Source organism: Haemaphysalis longicornis, unplaced genomic scaffold, assembly GCF_048455015.1.
Source record: "Haemaphysalis longicornis isolate Haplotype H1 unplaced genomic scaffold, Haemaphysalis longicornis Haplotype H1 scaffold_4, whole genome shotgun sequence".
Taxonomy (NCBI): Eukaryota; Metazoa; Arthropoda; class Arachnida; order Ixodida; family Ixodidae; genus Haemaphysalis; species Haemaphysalis longicornis.
In genome coordinates, this window is record NW_027526361.1 from 8,607,091 (window position 1) to 8,626,534 (window position 19,444).

The 19,444-nt window shown below is 47.5% G+C and overlaps 1 protein-coding gene across 1 annotated transcript in view; it reads right to left on the reverse strand.

Annotated features, from left to right (window-relative positions):
• Positions 1 to 686: 686 nt before the first annotated feature.
• The window catches only part of LOC144178218 (uncharacterized), an 84,516-nt gene continuing 65,758 nt past the window's right edge, over positions 687 to 19,444 (reverse strand). The window contains exons 6-8 of the mRNA XM_077705901.1: positions 15,723 to 15,902; positions 9,517 to 9,711; positions 687 to 5,737 (exon numbers count right to left, since the gene is read on the reverse strand). Coding sequence (XP_077562027.1) covers positions 5,570 to 5,737; positions 9,517 to 9,711; positions 15,723 to 15,902 — 543 coding nt within the window. The 3' untranslated portion in view covers positions 687 to 5,569. The remainder of the gene's footprint in view (positions 5,738 to 9,516; positions 9,712 to 15,722; positions 15,903 to 19,444) is intronic.

Genomic DNA, 19,444 nt, shown 5'->3' on the forward strand with positions numbered 1-19,444 from the left:
ATCTTGTGTGGCTGGCGTACTTCCTAAGCGTACTTTCTAATTTCTGGCTACAAATGTGCCCCACCCCCTCACCTGATCCTTGAGTATCAATAAAGTTGTCTCTCTCTCTCTCTCTCTCTCTCTCTCTCTCTCTCTCTCTCTCTCTCTCTCTCTCTCTCTCTCTCTCTCTCTCTCTCTCTCTCTCTCTCTCTCTCTCTCTCTCTCTCTCTCTCTCTCTCTCTCTCTCTCTCTCTCTCTCTCTTTACGGAGCGTAACTGTCGCAGGAAAGACAATTCGTGCTGCGCCTAATCCAAAGTCACACCGCTTATAAATGCCTAGTGATTAAGGGGCCGGTCCCATTAAATAAAGTAGCTTCCTGCCAGCCCAGCATTTTCCACGACGTTTTAAAATGCGCTGTCCTAAAACCAGCTGGACTGACAAATGTTTCAATGAAATCTAAGGCGCTCTGCACACCGCGCCGTCGCAGTCACTGTAAGCGCTTCGGCCGCTCCTTCTACACTAAGGCGTCCACAATACCGGCATATTCGCCCGGTGCCACGTCACCCACAGAGCGTTCAGTTGTATGATACAATAATGCTATCACATGCACAACTCACCAGTAGCGCTTAGGAGTACTCAGACGTTTTTTAACCACGCGCTAGAGGCATACATGCACGAGTCAAAGATAAGAAAGGACTCGACCGAGCTTCAGGTGTGATCGTTTGATTGCTATGGTTTATTGGGCCTACAAAATACAGTTCTCCTTTAGAAGCAGGCAGAGTGGTGGTGCATCAACCGGTTAAGTTTGGCAAATGATGCATAGAGCGCATTCCAATTCAACAATAGTCCAATAGCTCAAGACAGCCCGAGCAGCAGTTAAAAGTACACAAACTTAGTTTGACTAATGCAAGAGGTCGTGACGTATCAACTTAGCCCTGATATTAGACTCATAAGTCTTTTGGCCACGGGTGCTTTTCTCCACTGGCAAAACGACTGTAAGCGACCTGATGCGGCACAATTTCACTGGTTTTTATTGTGGCCGCGACGCAGCCCATAGCCTGGCCCTGACAAATGTTTCCATTGCATTTCGTACTCATGTACATCCCGGCAGTTTCCTCTCATTTGCACATACCCTTTTCAAGCAGTAAAAATGTTGGAGATTGCAAAATGAGCTAGAAAGAAAAGCATAATTTAGCTAGTGAATAGAAGGAGTGAGCGCATGACAAAATATCTTTACAATATGTAAATAGGTTAATCACGTCTTCTATGCAGCCTCCGGCGTCAAACAAAAGGAAAGAGACAGCAATACTGTATGCACGATCAGCGTCTGAATGACGATTAATTCAAGCAGTGGCCGATTTTTGTAGGTAAACCACAGCATGAATGGTCAATACATGCAGACTTTCGACAACCTACTTACGACTAGGAAAAAAAATCTTCAATTTTTCAGGCACCTAGATTGCCCTATTTATTGTATTCACCAAAAATAGCAAAGGAAATGATCTTGGAATTGGCTTTAAACACTTTTGTCAATAAATTAAGCTGTACAACAAGAAAAGTGAAGTTGTGCGTGCACAATGAACCCAGGAGAAGCAGCCTACAGTGCACAATTCTTATAGAAAATTCGGTACAAAATGGCACGTCAACTCCACTGAGAGCAGGCGCTATTTATATGTAGTGTGTGCCGACTTTTTACACAAATATCTATTACAGCCGACACTCATCGTGTTCCAAAACGGACGCAGACAGCGCTGGCCGCAATTCTCAACCAAAAAAGGATACTTCTACGACACAGCCAAGAGTATACACAAGCAGTGCTTTAGTATACACTTTGCGTTGACAATACAACAGCCCTGACATAGCCCGTCGCGACAAGGAACCGAGGAAAGAACACTGCACTAACCAACAGCATTGTCTTCAATGGTCCTGGGGGCTTTCGTGAAGAACAGTGAAATAAAAAGCCAGTCGATTTGTGGATTTTTTAATCTCCGCATGTACTGCGTCCCTCTATCGTCGCTATGTTAACACTTAAAAGTAATTACGCAGAAAAGAACATTTCCGCGGTCACTAGTAAAAACAAAAAAAAAACGCATTGGGACTACAGATCACTTTTTGCTCAGTTTCTTTCTTTTTAGGGTTCCGACATAAATTGCTTGTTCAAGATCACAGTACGCATGCTTCTTTACTGCATCATAAAACACGTCCGACTGTTGGAAACAACCTCGCAGAACAGTTATCAGCTAAAGGAATGTAGCATCTGTCTTCTGTTCTTATCTATTCAAACGCCAACAGCTTGGTTAAACGTGAAGCTCCACTGTGGAGATCACCCATTATATAACACGTAATAGACAAATGGCACAAACCGAAAGACATGCTTCGCACCGTATCATAGCGCCAAGAATAGAAGCGCATTTCAACGGGAAAATCCACGCAAGTTACAGACCACTTACAAGACACCGTTAGAAAATTTGGGCAGCATCGCAACAGACTGGTGTGTTGGGGATTGTGACTTAAGCAAGTTAGAAGATGGCTATGAGAAAAGACCCGACTCCGATGGGGGTACATTTTGTAGATACTTGAAAACAGCGTATCCTAGAAAACGTTCCAGCAGTTTATATATGTACAAGCAAATTCATTGAGTTCTGGCATGGCGAGCTTAAGTGGCATGTTCAAGAGCATTACGTCGCCTTATGTTACGCGCAGTGAAGCAACGCCCCTTAAAGGTTCCAAATGAACCTCATCAAATAATGTGTCATTGTGTTAGCATGTTGCTACAAGCTTTCGCAGCACTTTGCAACTGACGGCAATATGATACCCCTGTGACGTGGATGACGTTGAATATCATTTTTAAATAACTAGTCGGCCGAAAGGCAATATTTCGCTGAGGTACAAATGGGCGTTAAGTTTCTGGTAACACTTATTATTCCACTGGTGGCGAAGTCATTTGAGTCGCCATAATTTTAAAAAAATATTTGCGCACTAAAATCACATTCAACAATGTCGTCCACTGTAGTGTTGCATGCAACGTAAGCTCGGTAATCTGAGCTTGATTTTACAGTCACATGGAGCGAAGTAGCTCGCATTGTTTTAGTACGCGTACGGTGCGACACATCTGACATACAAGTAATTTTCAATGCCGCTTATGCAGCCATAGGAGCTTTTGAGAAACTGTGCTTGTGCCATATGATCCTAAGGCGTAAGTTTCAAAGCACTTCTGGCGAAAACATTTTTTTAGCGAGAACTCGGGAGTGTTGCGCAATTTGAGTTTTCTTCAGAATAGTTTGTTGCAGTTTAGGTTAGCTGGCCGCCCAATAATTCGGAACCTGGTTGCGAGTGCACAAATAGTATAGCCGCCAAAGAATTGTACGCAGTATACCCAACTGAACCACTTCCAGAGAAAATAAGAGCATGCTTAATATCATGACACTACACTTACCAGCCACGTATATTCTTACATATTTTTTTTTACCTAGTTACGTTTACGCAATCTTCTAAACCTCAGAAAAAACCCTAGCAAGTCCTTTACAGAGCAAGCCACAGCGACGAGCTAGACTTACAGGCACTCATTTCGCAAACGTCAATCGGCCCAAAGACCGATTTAATTTGCAGTCGACCCTTCAACGTAACGCTTACCACTGCGAACAAACAGGCACGCCTCGCACTGTTTCCCAAGGTCCGAATCCGTGCCCGCTCTGCCTTTCCATACGTCTAGTACGACGACGAGTAGCTACGGGGCGGGGTTGCCGTACAACAGGAAACATAGCGGGCTCGAGATGCTGAAACCCTGGATAACCAGCGGGCGCGTAAGCGAATATCCACAAGCTATTGTAAAGGCAGTCACAGTACAACAACTGTTATAGTGTTACGGTAGTGCTCTGGGATAAGACGAGGACGAAAGACGACTTGTGCTGTAACCTCACGCCCCAAGTTCTAGAGCGCGACTTAGAGGCCTCCCGGATCGAGGGAGCAGGGACGCTTTGGCGAAACTCAGCCCGATTTCAACTCATGGTGGTCAGAGCGCCCCCGACGGGTCTGGGTCTGAAGATATAGCCGCATGCTGCTGCGAGACGATTCTTTGGTAGCGGCTACATAGGTCATAGTTACACGAAAGCTAGGGAACGGGACAAGGGAGATGGGCACTGGGTTTAGAGGGACAACACGTTAACCTTTGCGCACCATCAAAAGAGCCTGCCGCCTACTGCCTTGGTATGCACTGGCGGCCACGTTGGTCTCGTTAGGTGAGACAGACGACCAGTCCGGGCGCCTAACATATGCAAAATTTGAGGAACGATACACGCGATATGCTGGCATAAAATGTTTTACAGGTGGAGCGCGCTAGCGCAACGTTTCTCCAGGGAGGTTCACCGCACTGAACGTGACCACTTCATTGCGAATAACGGGATTCATTTTAGGAGGGGCGAATTCGTCTTCATCAAAGATGGCTGCGTCATGGTAGTAGAAAAAGACGAAATAATGCAGAGTCCGTTTTCTGTGGCTCACTCGAGGATGCCCAAAAACTAGGAACCCTCCAGCTGTAATATCCAAGCCGTCCGCGCGTCTTCAGATGACACTATATAGAGGTCAAGCAGGAGTCATGGTCATCGTAAGGGGAGTCTCCAAGATGCGTAAAACGTGAAGGGGGTCCTACACAAAGACAAAAATCCAGGGCACCTGTCTCCCTCACAGACACTGGGAAGTGGATGTACTTTGTTAAGTAAAGAGGCGGCAGTCTGACGTGTCGTCCATAGTCGCTCTTTCCGAAACGCCCACGGCTACGGCAGCTAAGCGGAGAGGGGTCACCATTCTGCCTTTCTCGAAACAACCTGGCCTTACTCATTTTGTGCCCTCTTCAAAGCCCTCTTCAAAGCCACACAAGCAGCTTGACGAAGACAAAGGCTGCGAACGTCAAGAACGGCTAACCGTGTGAAGTGGACGTCGAAGAACCACTCCACCCTTTTGGTTTGTACATTTACACTAAGACTTAATTCTAAACACTTGTTTTTCTCTACTGCATTGCTTCCTGCCAGACCACGTGCTCTTTGTGTGCCCGTTCAGCACTCATTCGGACTGCTGGGTTTGACTACAGTACTCAAACCCTGTTGCGTTTGAGTATAGTTACAGCTAGCTTTACGTTTCTAGTAATAAATCGGCGTTATGCTGCTGTGGGACACTTTGTCTTCGAATGCACTTGGGCCTTTCTGCCCCACCGTTTGAGCGGATGCTCCCGTGATGTGACAGTGCGGCCCAGCGTGTATCATGCGCCCTCTTTCCCTCCAAAAAGCCCTTCGTGCCAGCCTATTGCCCTCACTATTCAATAGCAATAAAAGCCGTTAAGGTACCACCCGCTCACAGGAGCAGGACTGCGTTGGACCTCTTTTCTGTTATCTTCACTGCCTCTATCTAGCCCTCCCTGTTCTCAGCATCACCCAACCGGGGATAGGGATAACGGTCACTTGGAGGGAACAGTAGACGTGAAAGGGACCATGGTTACTCGAGAATGACAGAACGATGAGCCTATTAGAGAGGATGCCAGTTTCCTTGGCCGCCGGGCACTTCGAACAGGAGAGCCTCGCGTGTCCGTCCCGGGGAGTTAACACTGGGCCACCTCGGGCGGTGGCGCCGTGGCGGGGACGCCGCCGGCCGGCAAGGCTTCCTCCTTGGTGGGTGAGACGTCCGACTCGTCGTGTCCATTGGCAGCTGTGACGTCACCTTCCTGGCTCTGCTCTGGTGGCTGGGGACTGGTCATGTTTGTGGGACTCTGCGGAAGCAAGAGAACGGGAATAGAAGACGCGTACGTCAACTTAACTGCCTGTACGCGTCAATACGCAGAAAACGGCGCCCCAAGGCACGAAAATCACCATATCAAACACATTGACCCAGAATGGTTTGCATATCTGATCGGTACGTTGCGTAAATACCACCTGCAGTCTTCCATTATACTTTTCTTTTTCGAGGTCCTGCGGTCGCTTCATGTATTCTGGTTCCCCAGCCAAAGCTGTCTACAAAAAGTGAGCTGGTGTGCCCTTCAAACTGTCTTAAGCGTATTTTTTAGTCTTACATATGCACGCACACACGAAAAAGTCAATTTGAACTTGAGTGTCCTTTCAGGAACCTGCTTAGCTGTTTTAATGCAATATTGCTTGAGTAGAAATAAAATGCTCAACCTTCTCCCAGGTTCCCCGAAGCAACAGCACTTATTGCGGCGCCTAAAAAAAAAAACAATTCGTAGTAAAGATTAAGTCTAGACAAAATGTGAAAATTTTGATACAAGATTGGCCAAGCCAAGCCAATCCAATGCCTTTCGCGAGAGAGTGTTCGCTATCAGAGAGGAGAGGGGGTGAGCGGCGGAGAGCGCAGCTCGCGCGGCGAGGAGAATGGGGGAGGGGTGTGGACGGACAACGACGCCGTCAGGAGGGACAAGGCGAGTGAATGAGATGCCGTCGCATCTAAAAACTTTTATTCCGCCCCTGCCAACGCGCGAAGAGAGGGCAATGTTAGCGCATTGGCCTTCTTGTGTTGAGACGCGGTTTCAAATCCCACGTGAACTAAAATGTGTGTAGAACTTACTGTTTACAACGTGAAAACTTGGGCGAGTTGGTGATGCATGTTGAACCGCAGTGCAAACGACTCAGACACAGGACGATAGTAAGAGGACACATGAAGCGAGGACACAGCGCTTCGTGTGTCCTCTTGCTATCGTTCTGTGTCTTGTCGTTCGCTGCGGTTGAACTTACTGTTTGCAGCGGCCGCTATTTTCTTGACAGGACAACGATGGCCGACGGTTTTTCACGTAATGGGCACTTAAGGTTTTCGCCTTAAACCCTTATGGTCTGCGGCGAACCAATATATGTGCGTGAAACTCGAACGTTAAAAAACTGACGTCAAGCTAAAACCTCGCTCAAGAAGCACTTAAAAAAATTCCCGGACGGAAATTTCTCTGGTAATAATCAAATAAATGTGGTGGTGTTACAGTTCTGACGGAAGTAAACCCGACAGCAGATTCTCCGTCTTTTTTGGTGATGAGGTGCCTCCTTGTCACACTTTTGGTTTCTCATCAAATTAAAAGTCACTACCGATCAATTGTTCCTTAAGAAATCCTGAGCTGTTGGGGGAGGAGGATTTCGCCCATGATGCTATCGGATTAAGCATGATTCTGTGCTTGATCTGGCAGCCTTTCTTTTGTTGGAGGGGGATATTTGCTTGCACAGTCTTGGTGAATCCGGTATGCGGAAAAACCCGCCTCAAGCCGCAATGCGCCATTATTTCTTCAGGCCAGTGTGATACCGGGTGAATGCGAGAGGAGATATTGACAGCCACTTTGCCTGTTCTCTTCCCCACCCGGTTACGAGCGGCCGGAAAGAAGTGCTTTGCTTCCTTGGGCAGCCGATTCGCGACAAGGGAAATGGTACGCCGCCTGTACCCGGTGTCTTGGGACGGTTCATCTGACCCCAAAAACAGCTTCAGCAACTGTATAAGCAAGTATTAGGGAAGGCGTCAGTCAGCTAGGGTTGGACAGCACCGAACTGCACCCCTTCAGCGCGGCGTGATTAATACGACTGAGGCGTCTTCTTGGCGCGGGACTCATACTACAAGCAGACATGGTTGGTTGTGAAGTGAAGCTGAACATCCAAGAATCGAAGTGTGTCACCTCCGGGCAACCCATGTGTATCTGCCAGCGAGTTGAGAGATGTCCGAAAAAAAAAAACAGGGTTGAGTGGTACGACTGAGTCAAGCACTGGATGGATGAATCGAATATGAGTAGGAAGTCATTCAAGTAACGAAACATCCAGTTCTGAGGCTATTAGAACGTATCCTGCTCAGTGCTGTTTTGGCGCCGAAGATTGATTTGTAGTAGAAACGGCTTCAATGTGGGGCATCCTCGGTCAGCCAGTCCTGGATAGCCCGCGGGCAGTTAGAGGACTACCCTCGGACCGGGAGCCCCGTAGGAACATATGAGAAAATTGATCGATTGATTGATTGATTGATTGATTGATTGATTGATTGATTGATTGATTGATTGATTGATTGATTGATTGATTGATTGATTTGATTGCGAGGTTTAACGCGCCGACGCTACACAGGCGATGAGGCGCGCCGTAGTGGAGGGCTCCGGATTGTGCCTTGTGCAGATAACGAGGGTAACGTGTGAATGACGCGCACGTCATTCCGGTTTCTTACTTAAAGGGGCCATGCAGACAAAATTGAAGTTTGTTTTATTCGAAAGATTTCGTGTTTTATAGTGCCCCCAGAGCTTATCCGGCAGCAAACGATGCCGTATTCACTTAGAAATTAATCAGTTCAGGTTCTCCCGCCAAATCGGGTGTTTTCGTGGCGTCTGCCATGAAGTCACAAGGCCGGTTATTGAAACAAGCTTCGAGTGCGTCATTAGGCCCTGCAGCTTTGCTTAGCGTCAGTCCTCCCAGATGGCCCCGCCATACTGAGCCGCGGACCGTTATTCCCCGCTTTGTTTTTGACCGTATTTGCTACTAGCTTGTTTTTGTTGCGGTAGAAAGTAATCTTTTCGTGAAACATGGGGCATGCTCGGCAAACCGGGTCACATAAGACAACGTCGCTTAGGCCAATCCGCCAGTGTCGTGTAAGACAACTCCAAAGCGGCGGCCTGCTGTGCAGCTAAAACTAGCATAGTGCGCCTAGTACCAACAGCAGTGCGCATCGGTACTTCTATGTTTACGTGTATTTTCGTAACTTTCATTGTTTACCCCACCATTCTTACTGCTGTAAAATGAATATGCATTACATTTAAGCGCAAAAAACTCGTTCGGCAAGCTTAGAAGCCCTGCCCAATTCGCGTTTGCTTTTGCCGGCCTCAGCCAATCGCACAGCTGTGCACATATGATATCATAGGTTCTGTTGCGGGAAATGAGCTAGTGGGTCGCACGGAAATTTCCTTTGTCCCCTATAATATAGCTTATTTGAGCGAAGTGTGCGTTAAAAGCGGTGTCAGTATGATTCTAACGAGGCAATCTTTCGAATTAACCGAACTTGTGTTTTGTCTGCATGGCCCCTTTAAAGATGTTTAAACGTTCGATTGGATGAGCTTCATTGTGATGTGGGGAGTATCAATACCTGGCATTTGAGCGCGCATTGCAAAGGCGGTGGTTGCATGTAACGCCGTTTTAAATGAGCGTGTGGCTGTTTTTTGAAACAGCGATCAATTGACCAGAGAAATTTAAAAGGGGGTGGAACGACAACTGGTGACGCAAGCTTTTCCCTTTTTGTTGTGGTTTTTACGTTGTTTGTTTTCCCGAATAGGATAGCGTGGCTTGCAATCATGTGCAGTGCCTGCCTTTTACAAGTTTGTTTCACCAGTTATGCAGTTGTGCCACTACTGTGTATTTTTCCGGTAAGCCACTTGAACGAAAGCTCCTGTCCATGCCACCGCTCTCCGTTTATCGTTCCTTTTCCCGCTCGGTAAATGTCTTGTTGTTCCTGAGACAAGTGTGAACGTGTACCATTTTCGGCTCACGCGTATAACGCGATGACAAGAAGAGTGGGGTGGGAAGCTGGTGTACGCACTAGCGATTCCGAGCCTCGGGTGCTGCCGGTGTCCGAGGCTGGTAAGGAGCCAATCTTCGAAGCTGCCCTTTCCTTGAACTCGAGCTTCTCGGACAAGATCTTTACGTTGCCGCCGCCCGCCTTGTGCTTGACGTTGTCCAGGGAGCCAACCTTGGGCGTCGCCTTGTCCTTGAACTCCAGCTTTTGGGTCTCCACCTGCATTAAATCGATTCCCGTCAATGAGCAGCCATTTGGTTCATTGGCTAGCCACAACTTTTGAATTGCACGCCCGGAAAGAAATATTTCACAGATTATTTGCGGTGGAATCGGGCAATGATCACAAGTCTTCCGAAAACTTTGTTCGTAATAAAAAGCCACACCAATGGCACACCGATAGGTATCTGCGACGTCCGCTAAGAGACAGGCCGCGATTTGGGATAACCAAGCGACAATTTTGCGCTAACAGTAAGTATACAAATATGAGTGACGTTTTTGTGTCTCGACACACCGTCTCCCTTATATAAAGGCATAAAAATAGTGGAGACCGAAATTGGCACAAGCGCGTGATAAGAAACGTCAACAGTTCGCCAACCAACTTCGCGAGTGTTGCCGCGTCAACACCTCTTTATCAAAAAAGATTTATCTCGGTTTCAAGGGGCGCGAATCCAGACATTTGTTGTTTCACTTATATCCCATATAAAACAAAAGAAACGTTACAGGCATTAAAAAGGATTAACTCTTCGCATCATTTGATCAGAAAGCCGGGGGCTCAAAGGCTATGACAGTATGTACATAGCTGGCCTCAATTAATTAGATATTGTTGACCAGGCCAGTTCTAGCGAAACCATGTTATCGCGGTGCGAAAAGAAGAGCAGGAGGGCGGAGTTGGCCCAATGCCAAGGAGATAAAGGGCGCTCCCCAAAAGCATCCTCGTTTTGCTGCTTAGCCGCACGTCACGGCAGCAGTGCGGGAAAGCTCGTCGCGCGAGCGCAGAATGCGGATAAATATGTTTCCGGTGGATGCATATGTTTCCGGAATGTATGCGTGTGTTTAAGCGGGACATTCCTGGTTTTCAACAAGGTAAAATTTCATGTATGCGAACTTACTGAAACAATTCTGTACCTTGGTGTTCTCTAACTTCGAAATACTTCAAAAACTTTTATCAGCCGAGCTGTTGTACAAGCCGTAAGTTTGCCGTTGCAAAGAAAATTACGAAGAAAATAACGAGCGACCGTGTGCGCATGCTTCACGGCGACCGCTGAGCGTCCTCGGCGTGCGCAGTGATTTAAGCAAAAAAAAAAAATACAAAAAACTGACAAATACTCTGAGGAGCAAGAACATGGCGAGCGCTCCTGAGCGTGTGCCTTGCGGGGACCACCGTGTTCACGGCTCGCGCAGTGGCTCTAGCCAAAAAAAAAAAAAAAAAAAAAAAAAATCCAGTGCTAAGGCCAAAGATGAAAAGACATCGTGCTTTGGAGAGGTCACCGCGGCCACCGCATTCTCTAGAAGCCCTTGTGGTTAATTGCAGACATGGCTACGAGTGGGCCACTACTTCCCCAGACGACCTGCAGATCACACCATCGCTGCCTCGAGTCGACGACGAAGAGCTGTGGAAGTCTACAATGCTGAGGGTGACTTTGCGTCCACCCCTCGCCGCGAAGACGACGACCTCCCCGATGCATATGACAGCGATTACTAGCACCGCAACTATGCAAATAAACAATAATACTGAAACTTAACTATGTGTCCGTGTGTCCGGCAATGCTCACCTACAACAGCTTCGCCATTCAAGTCTTGCGCGTGAGTGCCAGGTTCCCTGTATGTTTTTTTTTTAATTTCCAAATGGTGCTATCCGATTCAAAGCTGGCTGAAATATTGCGTAATTCGCTTCGGTGTTAGAAAGTTTCGAACATTCGCACACCTCGACTAATTGCAAATATCAATTTATGAAGAGAATACGATGACCTCAGTTTAATGTGGTAGAAACATGACACTATAGGCAGAATCACTGATGAACCTAAAGCTCGGCGAATGACAAGAGTAACATTGGGAACAACATCGAGCACGTACGTCTCTGCTAGTGGACCCGATCAAAGACAATCTGAATGTAACGGAAACCGAATTTTAGCGCTGAATAGAAAGCAAAAGTCATTTACATTGATGGAATGCTGCTGAATACATCAACCATACCTGAAGCCAGAAACCTATACAAGGATGCCGAAAAAGTACTCAGTAGAGTAGATTAATCTAAAAAAAATTACGGAGGATGCTTAGCACTTTCTCACAATGTGAAGGCGGAAGCCTCATTGGACCTTCAGTTGTACATTCATTGTATACAGCTCTCGTTGGGCCGCTGCCGCAGACTCACCCGCAGCCGCTTCCTACCTAGCCGCTTATAGACGAACGGCATTTAGAGCTGCTCTAGCCTCTTCCGCCGGGGCGTATACTCTCTCTGCCTTATTTCCCGCCCGCGACTAGGGCCTGGTGCACCCTCAACCATGGCGATGTGGAGTGAAGCTCCGAGCCCACGCATCGACGTATACTAAAGAAGTGCGTCGGGAACGTTATACGGTCCGTCGCCGTTTCTTAGAATCCTCATCCGGCGCTGCTGTTTCCCTTTCCTGGCGCGCGCTCAGATTTTCTGTACATCACGACGCTTTTTTGTACGCCACAAAGCGACCTTGAAACGTTTATAAAAAACTTTTGGCTTAAAAGTATGATAACTTTTATTTGCGAAAGATTGCCATACGTCGTAAGAGGAAGTGCTCAACGGTGCAGCATTGGCCCGTTTCGCGCAAAAAAATGCGATAAGAGACCGGTGATGGGGCCCCCATATCCAACTCTTAAAGGGACACTAAAGGCTGGATGAAATTTGTTTTAATAACATTTTGAGCGAATGATTGTTTCAAACGACACAACGTGAGACCCATGACACGAGGTACGTCACCATTAACGGCAGAAAACGTGAATGAAGCGCTGTCATTTTAGATCTGAGGTGGCGACTTTGCGGGCACACAAAACACATGAAAAAGACGAGCAGATAAAGATCTGCGTCGTATGTATGCACGTACTGTACGCAAGTCGGATGAACATATGTTCATACGATTCATACATATGTTCATACGATTTTCAGCGTATGGGGTGTACCATTGGTCATCTTCTCAGATGACGGTAAGATATTCCAGAAGCATCAAAAGCCATAAACAAAACAATTTCATCAATGAAGGACGAGGGAACACAAGAATAATGTCCTGCACGCAAGGTAAGCTGCAATACCATCGAAGAGTGCTCCTTTTGGTGGAGAGTCTCCTGCGTGCATCCAGTTTAAAAACGTCAGTGCGGAAGAATATAGGAAAAGCTACGATCGCCTTATGAGATTTGCAAACTACATAGTTAAGAAGTTCAATATACGCTAAATAACCACCCTTTTACCTACCTGCACTCTGAATCTAAACAGCTGCCTATAACATCTGCGGATGTGCCTGGAGGAGTACTGAAATTTTACGACGGAAGAAGGTGGCCTCAAATGACGGATATCGAAGAAACTTAGGAAGGCGCTGTCGACCAATTCTGTCTTGATGTAATAAAATGCGCATGCAAGGACGGGACAAGTGAAGGGAGACAACACACGGCGCAACACACAGCGTTGTCTCTTTTCACTTGTCCCGTCCTGACATGCGCATTTTTATTACATCATGTCAATACACTAACTAGCCTCTCAGAACGCTTTGATGGTCATTCTGTCTTGCTGAATAAGACGACGCCGGGAGTACTTGCGAAACATCGAAGCCACTTTCAACACCACGGCAGCAATAAACGCAAGCTTTCAGAAGCGGACGTAGTACTCCTCAAGAATTGTGGACTAAGGACATCATGGATGATGTGTCACATTGGGAAGATGTATCCTGGACGTGACGGTGTAATTGGAACAGGCCAACTACGGGCGAGAAACAAGGAGCTACTGCGTCGGTCTACGAGGTGCATCTACACTCTCCGAGGTCTGCTTTAAATAGACGCTCCTATCCCCAACTCACTTGGCGTGGGCGAGAACTTGTAAAGCATTGTCTTCAGTAGTAATTAAGAAGAAGGAAAGCAGCTTCTCCTGTGTTGGCGGGTGATTTGCATTTCTTCCCCGCCATTAAACCTCGGTTTTGAGACAGTAGCCCTCTATCATCGCGACATTTATGTAACAAACGGACTCTCTCGTGGTGTCGCTAAATATTGCTTCTGCATTAAAAAGTGTGGACAAGAGGTCGTATAACTGCAAAACAGAAGAGTCTGGAATGCTCTCGCCGCACGAGAGCACTCTCAAGAGAAGCGGTGAGCTCCGTTACAGCTATATAGTTGAACTGCGGATAAAATAGGAAAAAAGAGGCTCCTAAGTGACCCTCGAAGTCAGGAGCGTCTTCTAGGAGGGGGGTGTTGCGTTGTCAGAGAACAACCGCGGAAATTTTACACGCTCTGCACACCTCCCTACCGCCGCCTCTCCCTCCTTTCAAGCTTTTTTCTCCGATGCTATTTACACACCACGTCGATTCATTTAGACACCGCGTTGTACTTTAAACAGTGGCCCTTATTTAGGTGTTTCAACAATTATACAGGAATTTTATGGTTCGTCTGCGTTCTTTCTTGCACGAGTGTGTGCGTGTGCATGTGCGCGAGTGCGTGCGTGCGCGAGTGCGTGCGTACGTGCGTGCGTGCGTGTGTGTGTGTGTGCGTGTGTGTTATTATTTCCGCAGTGGCTTTATCGTTTCATTGGTTTGTTTTATTCGAAAGATTTTGTGTTTTATAGAGCTCTTAGCGCTTGTCCGGCAGCAAATGATGCCGTTTGCACAGAGAAATTATTCAATTTAGGTTAAAATTTTTATGCTCCCGTCAAATCGTGCGTTTCCGGGGCGTCAGCAATATAAGCGCGTTTACAAACCAACTTGCACTGCGTGATTCGGCTGCCGCGCTAATTGCCGTAAGTCCTCCCATATGGCGCTACCGTACTAATGCACGGACCGTTGTCTGCCGTTTGTTTATTTTTTGACCGTACTTGCACCTGGCTTGTTTTTGTTACGGTAGAAAGTAATCGTTTCCTGAAACATGGAATATCCTTGACAAACAGGGTCACGCAAGACAACGTCGCTTACGCCAATCGGCCGGGGCGTGTAACATAACTCGAAAGTGGCGGACTGCTGCGCAGCTAAAACAAGCATAGTGCGTTCAGTACCAACAACAATACGCATCGGTACTTCTATGTTTACGTGTGCTTTCGTAACTTCCACTGTTTATCCCCCCCCCCCCCTTATTCTTACTGCTATAAAGAGAATGTGCCCTAAATTTAAGCGCAAATAGCTTGTTCGGCAAGCTTATAAGCTCTGCCTAATTTGCGTTTGCTTTCGCCGGCCTCCGCCAATCGCAGAGCTGGCTGGTATGACATCATTGGTTATGTTGCGGGAAATGACCGAGTGGGTTGCATGGCCATTCCTTTTTTTCCTAATTATATAGCTTATAAGAGCGAAGCGTGCGTTAAAAGTGGTGTCAGTATGATTCTAACGAGGCAATCTTTCCAATAAGCCAAACTTGTGTTTTGTCTTCAGGGCCCCTTTAACAGCGAAAGTGTTCCTGGTCGTGGCTTTCATGAGACGACGTGTAGTAACCCGGTTCCCGTGATGTGAAGAGGGCACAGACAAGCCAGGAGGAGACCAAGCACTAAGCACACATGCAAACCTGTCTTATGTGGTTTGGTCTTGCGAAAAGAAACCCTTACCAGCGCTGAAAAGAAGCATCCCGCTTTATTCCAAATTACTAACGCGGTGCAGTAGATCGCCGTGCTGTTCAACAGAGATCCCCTGACCCAGGCCTCATTACCCCAGGTGGCCGAGGACGCCGAGGAGTCCTCTATGAATGCCGCCGTCACGGAAAGGACACCTAAATCGACCTGAAAAGGTCCCACCCGTGACAAAAATAAAGTTTTTTTTTTCTGAACTGACCTTGTTACGCCACTGGCTGCAGTAGCCGCACTAGTGGCGTACCCCCCTCCCGAATACTTGGACCATGGCATAGCCGTCGATAACTCCGGCACGCCGTTCTGGAACTTCGCTGGCTCCCCGGTTCACGACGTTCGAGGGACTCTCTTCTACCCGCTTGTGCGCCCTCTCCAAATTCGGAGATAAGGCGGGGAGATAAACTTCTTTCACTGGTCATGCCATACAGACTCACTTGTCTTCCTCGACACTCACCTTGACTTGGCCCCCTGTTGGCTTGTGGTCGACATTATCGAGGGATCCGACCTTCGACTGCGCCTTGAAGTCGAGCTTCTGCGAGACGATCTTCTTGTCCCCGCCGCCAGGCTTGTGGGCTGCGTTGTCGAGAGAGCCGACCTTGGGCGCGGCCCGCCACTCGAGCTTTTGTGTCGTCACCTGGGCGCAGAGAACAGGTGCGTTGGCTACACCCAGTGTATCGACTCCGTCCAGAGTTGAAACCCTCCCAGATTTTTGATAAGGTCCCGCCAGCAACGTCGGCTCGTCCTCTCTACGCTCTTCCGGGCGCGAGGCCGCAAGGTGAGCTAGTCCACAAGCCGCAAAGCGAGAATCAATGAGCGTCGCCTGCTGGCGTGTCTGGCGGAACCGACGGGCACAGGACGAAAAGACAGGACGAAGGGACTATCAGAATAAATAGTGCTGAACCGCCACTCAATTTTATTAGGGCTTTGCGAGGCGCTTACAAAGGTTCGCATGAGCAGTCCCATCACCTTCAACGGGTGGCCTTGGGTGGCGTTTCAAGCAACCTTTTCTTTCCTCCATGTTTCAAGCAGTGAATGAGGTGGTCGGACATATATATAGGGACCGGGCAGCTGGACGGATGGCGCCACCACTCGGCGCTCCCCTCGTTAGTGGAATGAGCCGGTGCATTGGACTACACAGCCTCTCGTTGTTCTTGCCATGTTTGCTTCGGTGCTTTGAATGTTTTGGTGGTGTTGTGAGCGGATATGTGCGGTGAAACTAAGTCTAGACAGATGTGTTGAGTTCTTAGGTGCAGTAACGGCTACAAAAACTTTTCGGCCGCTTCTAAAGTTGGGTAATCGGCTACAATGACATGAGCGCTTTTTGCAGCGATCTACGCTTGGCTCCACCCGTTCTGAGTATACGCATAAAACTACTATTATTAGTATTCATTTCTTGTTAAATTTACAAGCGGCTACGTAAACTTACTTGACGCTTCTCAGATTGGGAATAGGCTGCATTGACATGAGCGCTTTTTGCAGCGCTCTGCGCATGGCTCCGCGCGATTTGAGTAGGGATAAAACTATTAATATTGATATTCATTCCAACCACATTAAATTATCTTGAATGGTTTCAATGACTACGGTTTCCACGCCAGCCTTAACATTGGGTACCTCGATAAGTGTGCTTTGAAAGAGAAAGGCACTTGCGTACGAGATCGATTACCGTGTAGCCGTGGAAATGTCGTGGTAGTTTACACTTTCTCTAACCATGAGCTTTGTGCCTTGGGTTTTGGTGAGCGGCACTGTGACAGCATGGGAGCCTGAGTGCCGAAGTGGAACTCCCACGTTTGTAGTGGTCATTTTATCAAGAGCCAAAGTTATTCAACCACCCAACAGCCCAAGCTACAAACCATCCCTCCTCGTTCCCGTTTTACCAACTGCGTGGTATAACGGCTGGCACCGATAGTTAAAAATGTGACAGTCTTAACTTTAGCCTGTATTTTTAATGCTTAAGTATTCTTTACAGAGTACCTAAAAATCACGTAATGCCTTGTGAAGACACCTTAAACGCGCGATTAGTTGCCTCAAATATGGGTGCATCAGCCCGAGTCCTCCAGCACAGACACATTTCCGACAGGCTGGAAGCAGTTTGGATTTGGAGAGGGGTGCATTAAAGTTTAAAATTGAAGAGCAAAATCATCCAGCCCTCTGTCTAACGATTACGATGTTTGAACGCGAATCTTTCTTCGTCCGAAATGTAATGGGAAATGGTCAAAGTCAAAGACGCTGCGATCAAAAGACCAAACTGCGTGCTGGTCGAATTCTAAGCTCAACTAGTCAAAGTTTAAATCCAGAAGGCAACCAAGGGAACCCAAGTGAGAAAGCTTGGTGGCGGCTTGTAAACCGACCGCAGCATTCAGTTGTGAAACTGAGTACAGGTTTTCGGCACTCTCCTGTCTGGCGTACTTCAGCCACGCAAGAATTGGTTTTTGAAAAACCATTGACCAACTAGCCAGCAACCATTGCGTTTCTTGTAAAGCAATGATTTTCCACGACAAACAAGAACGTTCTACTAGCATGCGGTATTTATTCTGTAAACGATTCCCGATAACTGTAGTAAGATCATTTCTGTGAAATTAAACACGTTTCAACCGTAGTTAATGAAGCTATCGAAACGTCGTCCATCACAATTTCTGTTTTGAGATAAATCTTAGAAGGCACCCCCCCCCTTAACTTTGTCTTTCGCTTGTGCGCGACACCGTTTCGTCATCAACTGCCAAAGGCCAGCGCCGCAGCATTCCTGGATCGGTTGCACATAAAGGCTTTGTGGGAGCATTTAGCTGCAATATACTCCTCGGTATGCCAAACTGCATGCACGCATGAAGAAATTACATGAAGAAATGGACTTTCACTTCCAGCTTGACTTCCAGCTTGGTGCATTGAGCGTCGTCTGCTATTTGTAATTACTGAGTATGGGCGTAAATCACACACATGACATGCCTCGTAAAGGTCACCTCCACACTCGAGATTTACCGATTTGAAAAAAGTCCTTGTGGTTATGTACGCTTTGCAAGCCGCACCGCCGCAGAACAAAAGAAAGCCATGCCCAATAACGCTGCGCTGACCGCCACCGGCATTCCACTGACGAGCGGTTCGCCACGGGCGGCGCTGTTCGCTGAAGCGATGGTGGTGCCATACAACGGCCGCCCGGTCCCTATACCATGAACTAATTGACAGCAAGTTTTTCACATACGTCGCTCTGGTGATGTAAGTTGACATGGTTGGAAGGAAGATGGCGAAAAGAAATCAAGGGACGCCTACAACGAACAATTGAATATTGCGACACTAATCGTATGAAAATTAGCTCTTTCAAAGAGCCTGCGAGCTGAAGGCTCGCGATTGGAGCTGTCGTCCTTGCAGGCATAAACGTGGCTGCCTTAAGCAACTCTCTTATCAGCCATGATCTGCTGCGTTCTACGACCTGCACGTTATTTAGCGATGGGAGACTACCACACGGGCTGCAGAAGTAATTCCTGACAATTAATTAGGATGATCGGGTGGCGACACAGCAAAATAATTTCGTTGCAAAAGTTGTTTGATCAATGCTTAACGTACACCGGTTTCTTCTTGTACAGCGGGGGCGCGCAGAATAAAGTGCACAGGTGCTTAAATGGGTGCATAAACGCGCGCGAATAAAGGGACGACGCGTGCGGAATAAAGCAAAACAACGGACATTATCTTGCATAGTGATTACACTTGGTTCATGTCGCCACCCACCCTGGATGATCAACGCTACTGACGTGAAGATCATGCAGCGCTCAATTGAATCAGTAAACGTTCATTACTTCTCCTCCTCTCCCTCCTGTTTTATGCGTGCCTAAAACCAACGCGAACGTACTGCGCTTTCCGTCTACTGCGGAGTGGTGTTGCAGCGTCGTTTTTAAACGTAAATGGCTACCCCTTTGTTCCCGCAAGCTCAAGTGGCCACCTTTGGGACATTCGTGGGTGGCACCTGACCATCTAAAAGTCCAGCACAGATTTTCTACCGTGTGTGCTTACGCTGGTTGAAAATTATGGCGCATGCGCAACATCGCATCTTAGACAAGCTAAAAATGCGCTCGAACATCACACTGCGTGGCCATAGAAATTGTGACGAATGCAAAAATCTTACGAGTTTCTTCGTACTGTGCGCAGCAGCAAAATGACGTTGCTCACTCTCACGAAAGATGCTTTGGA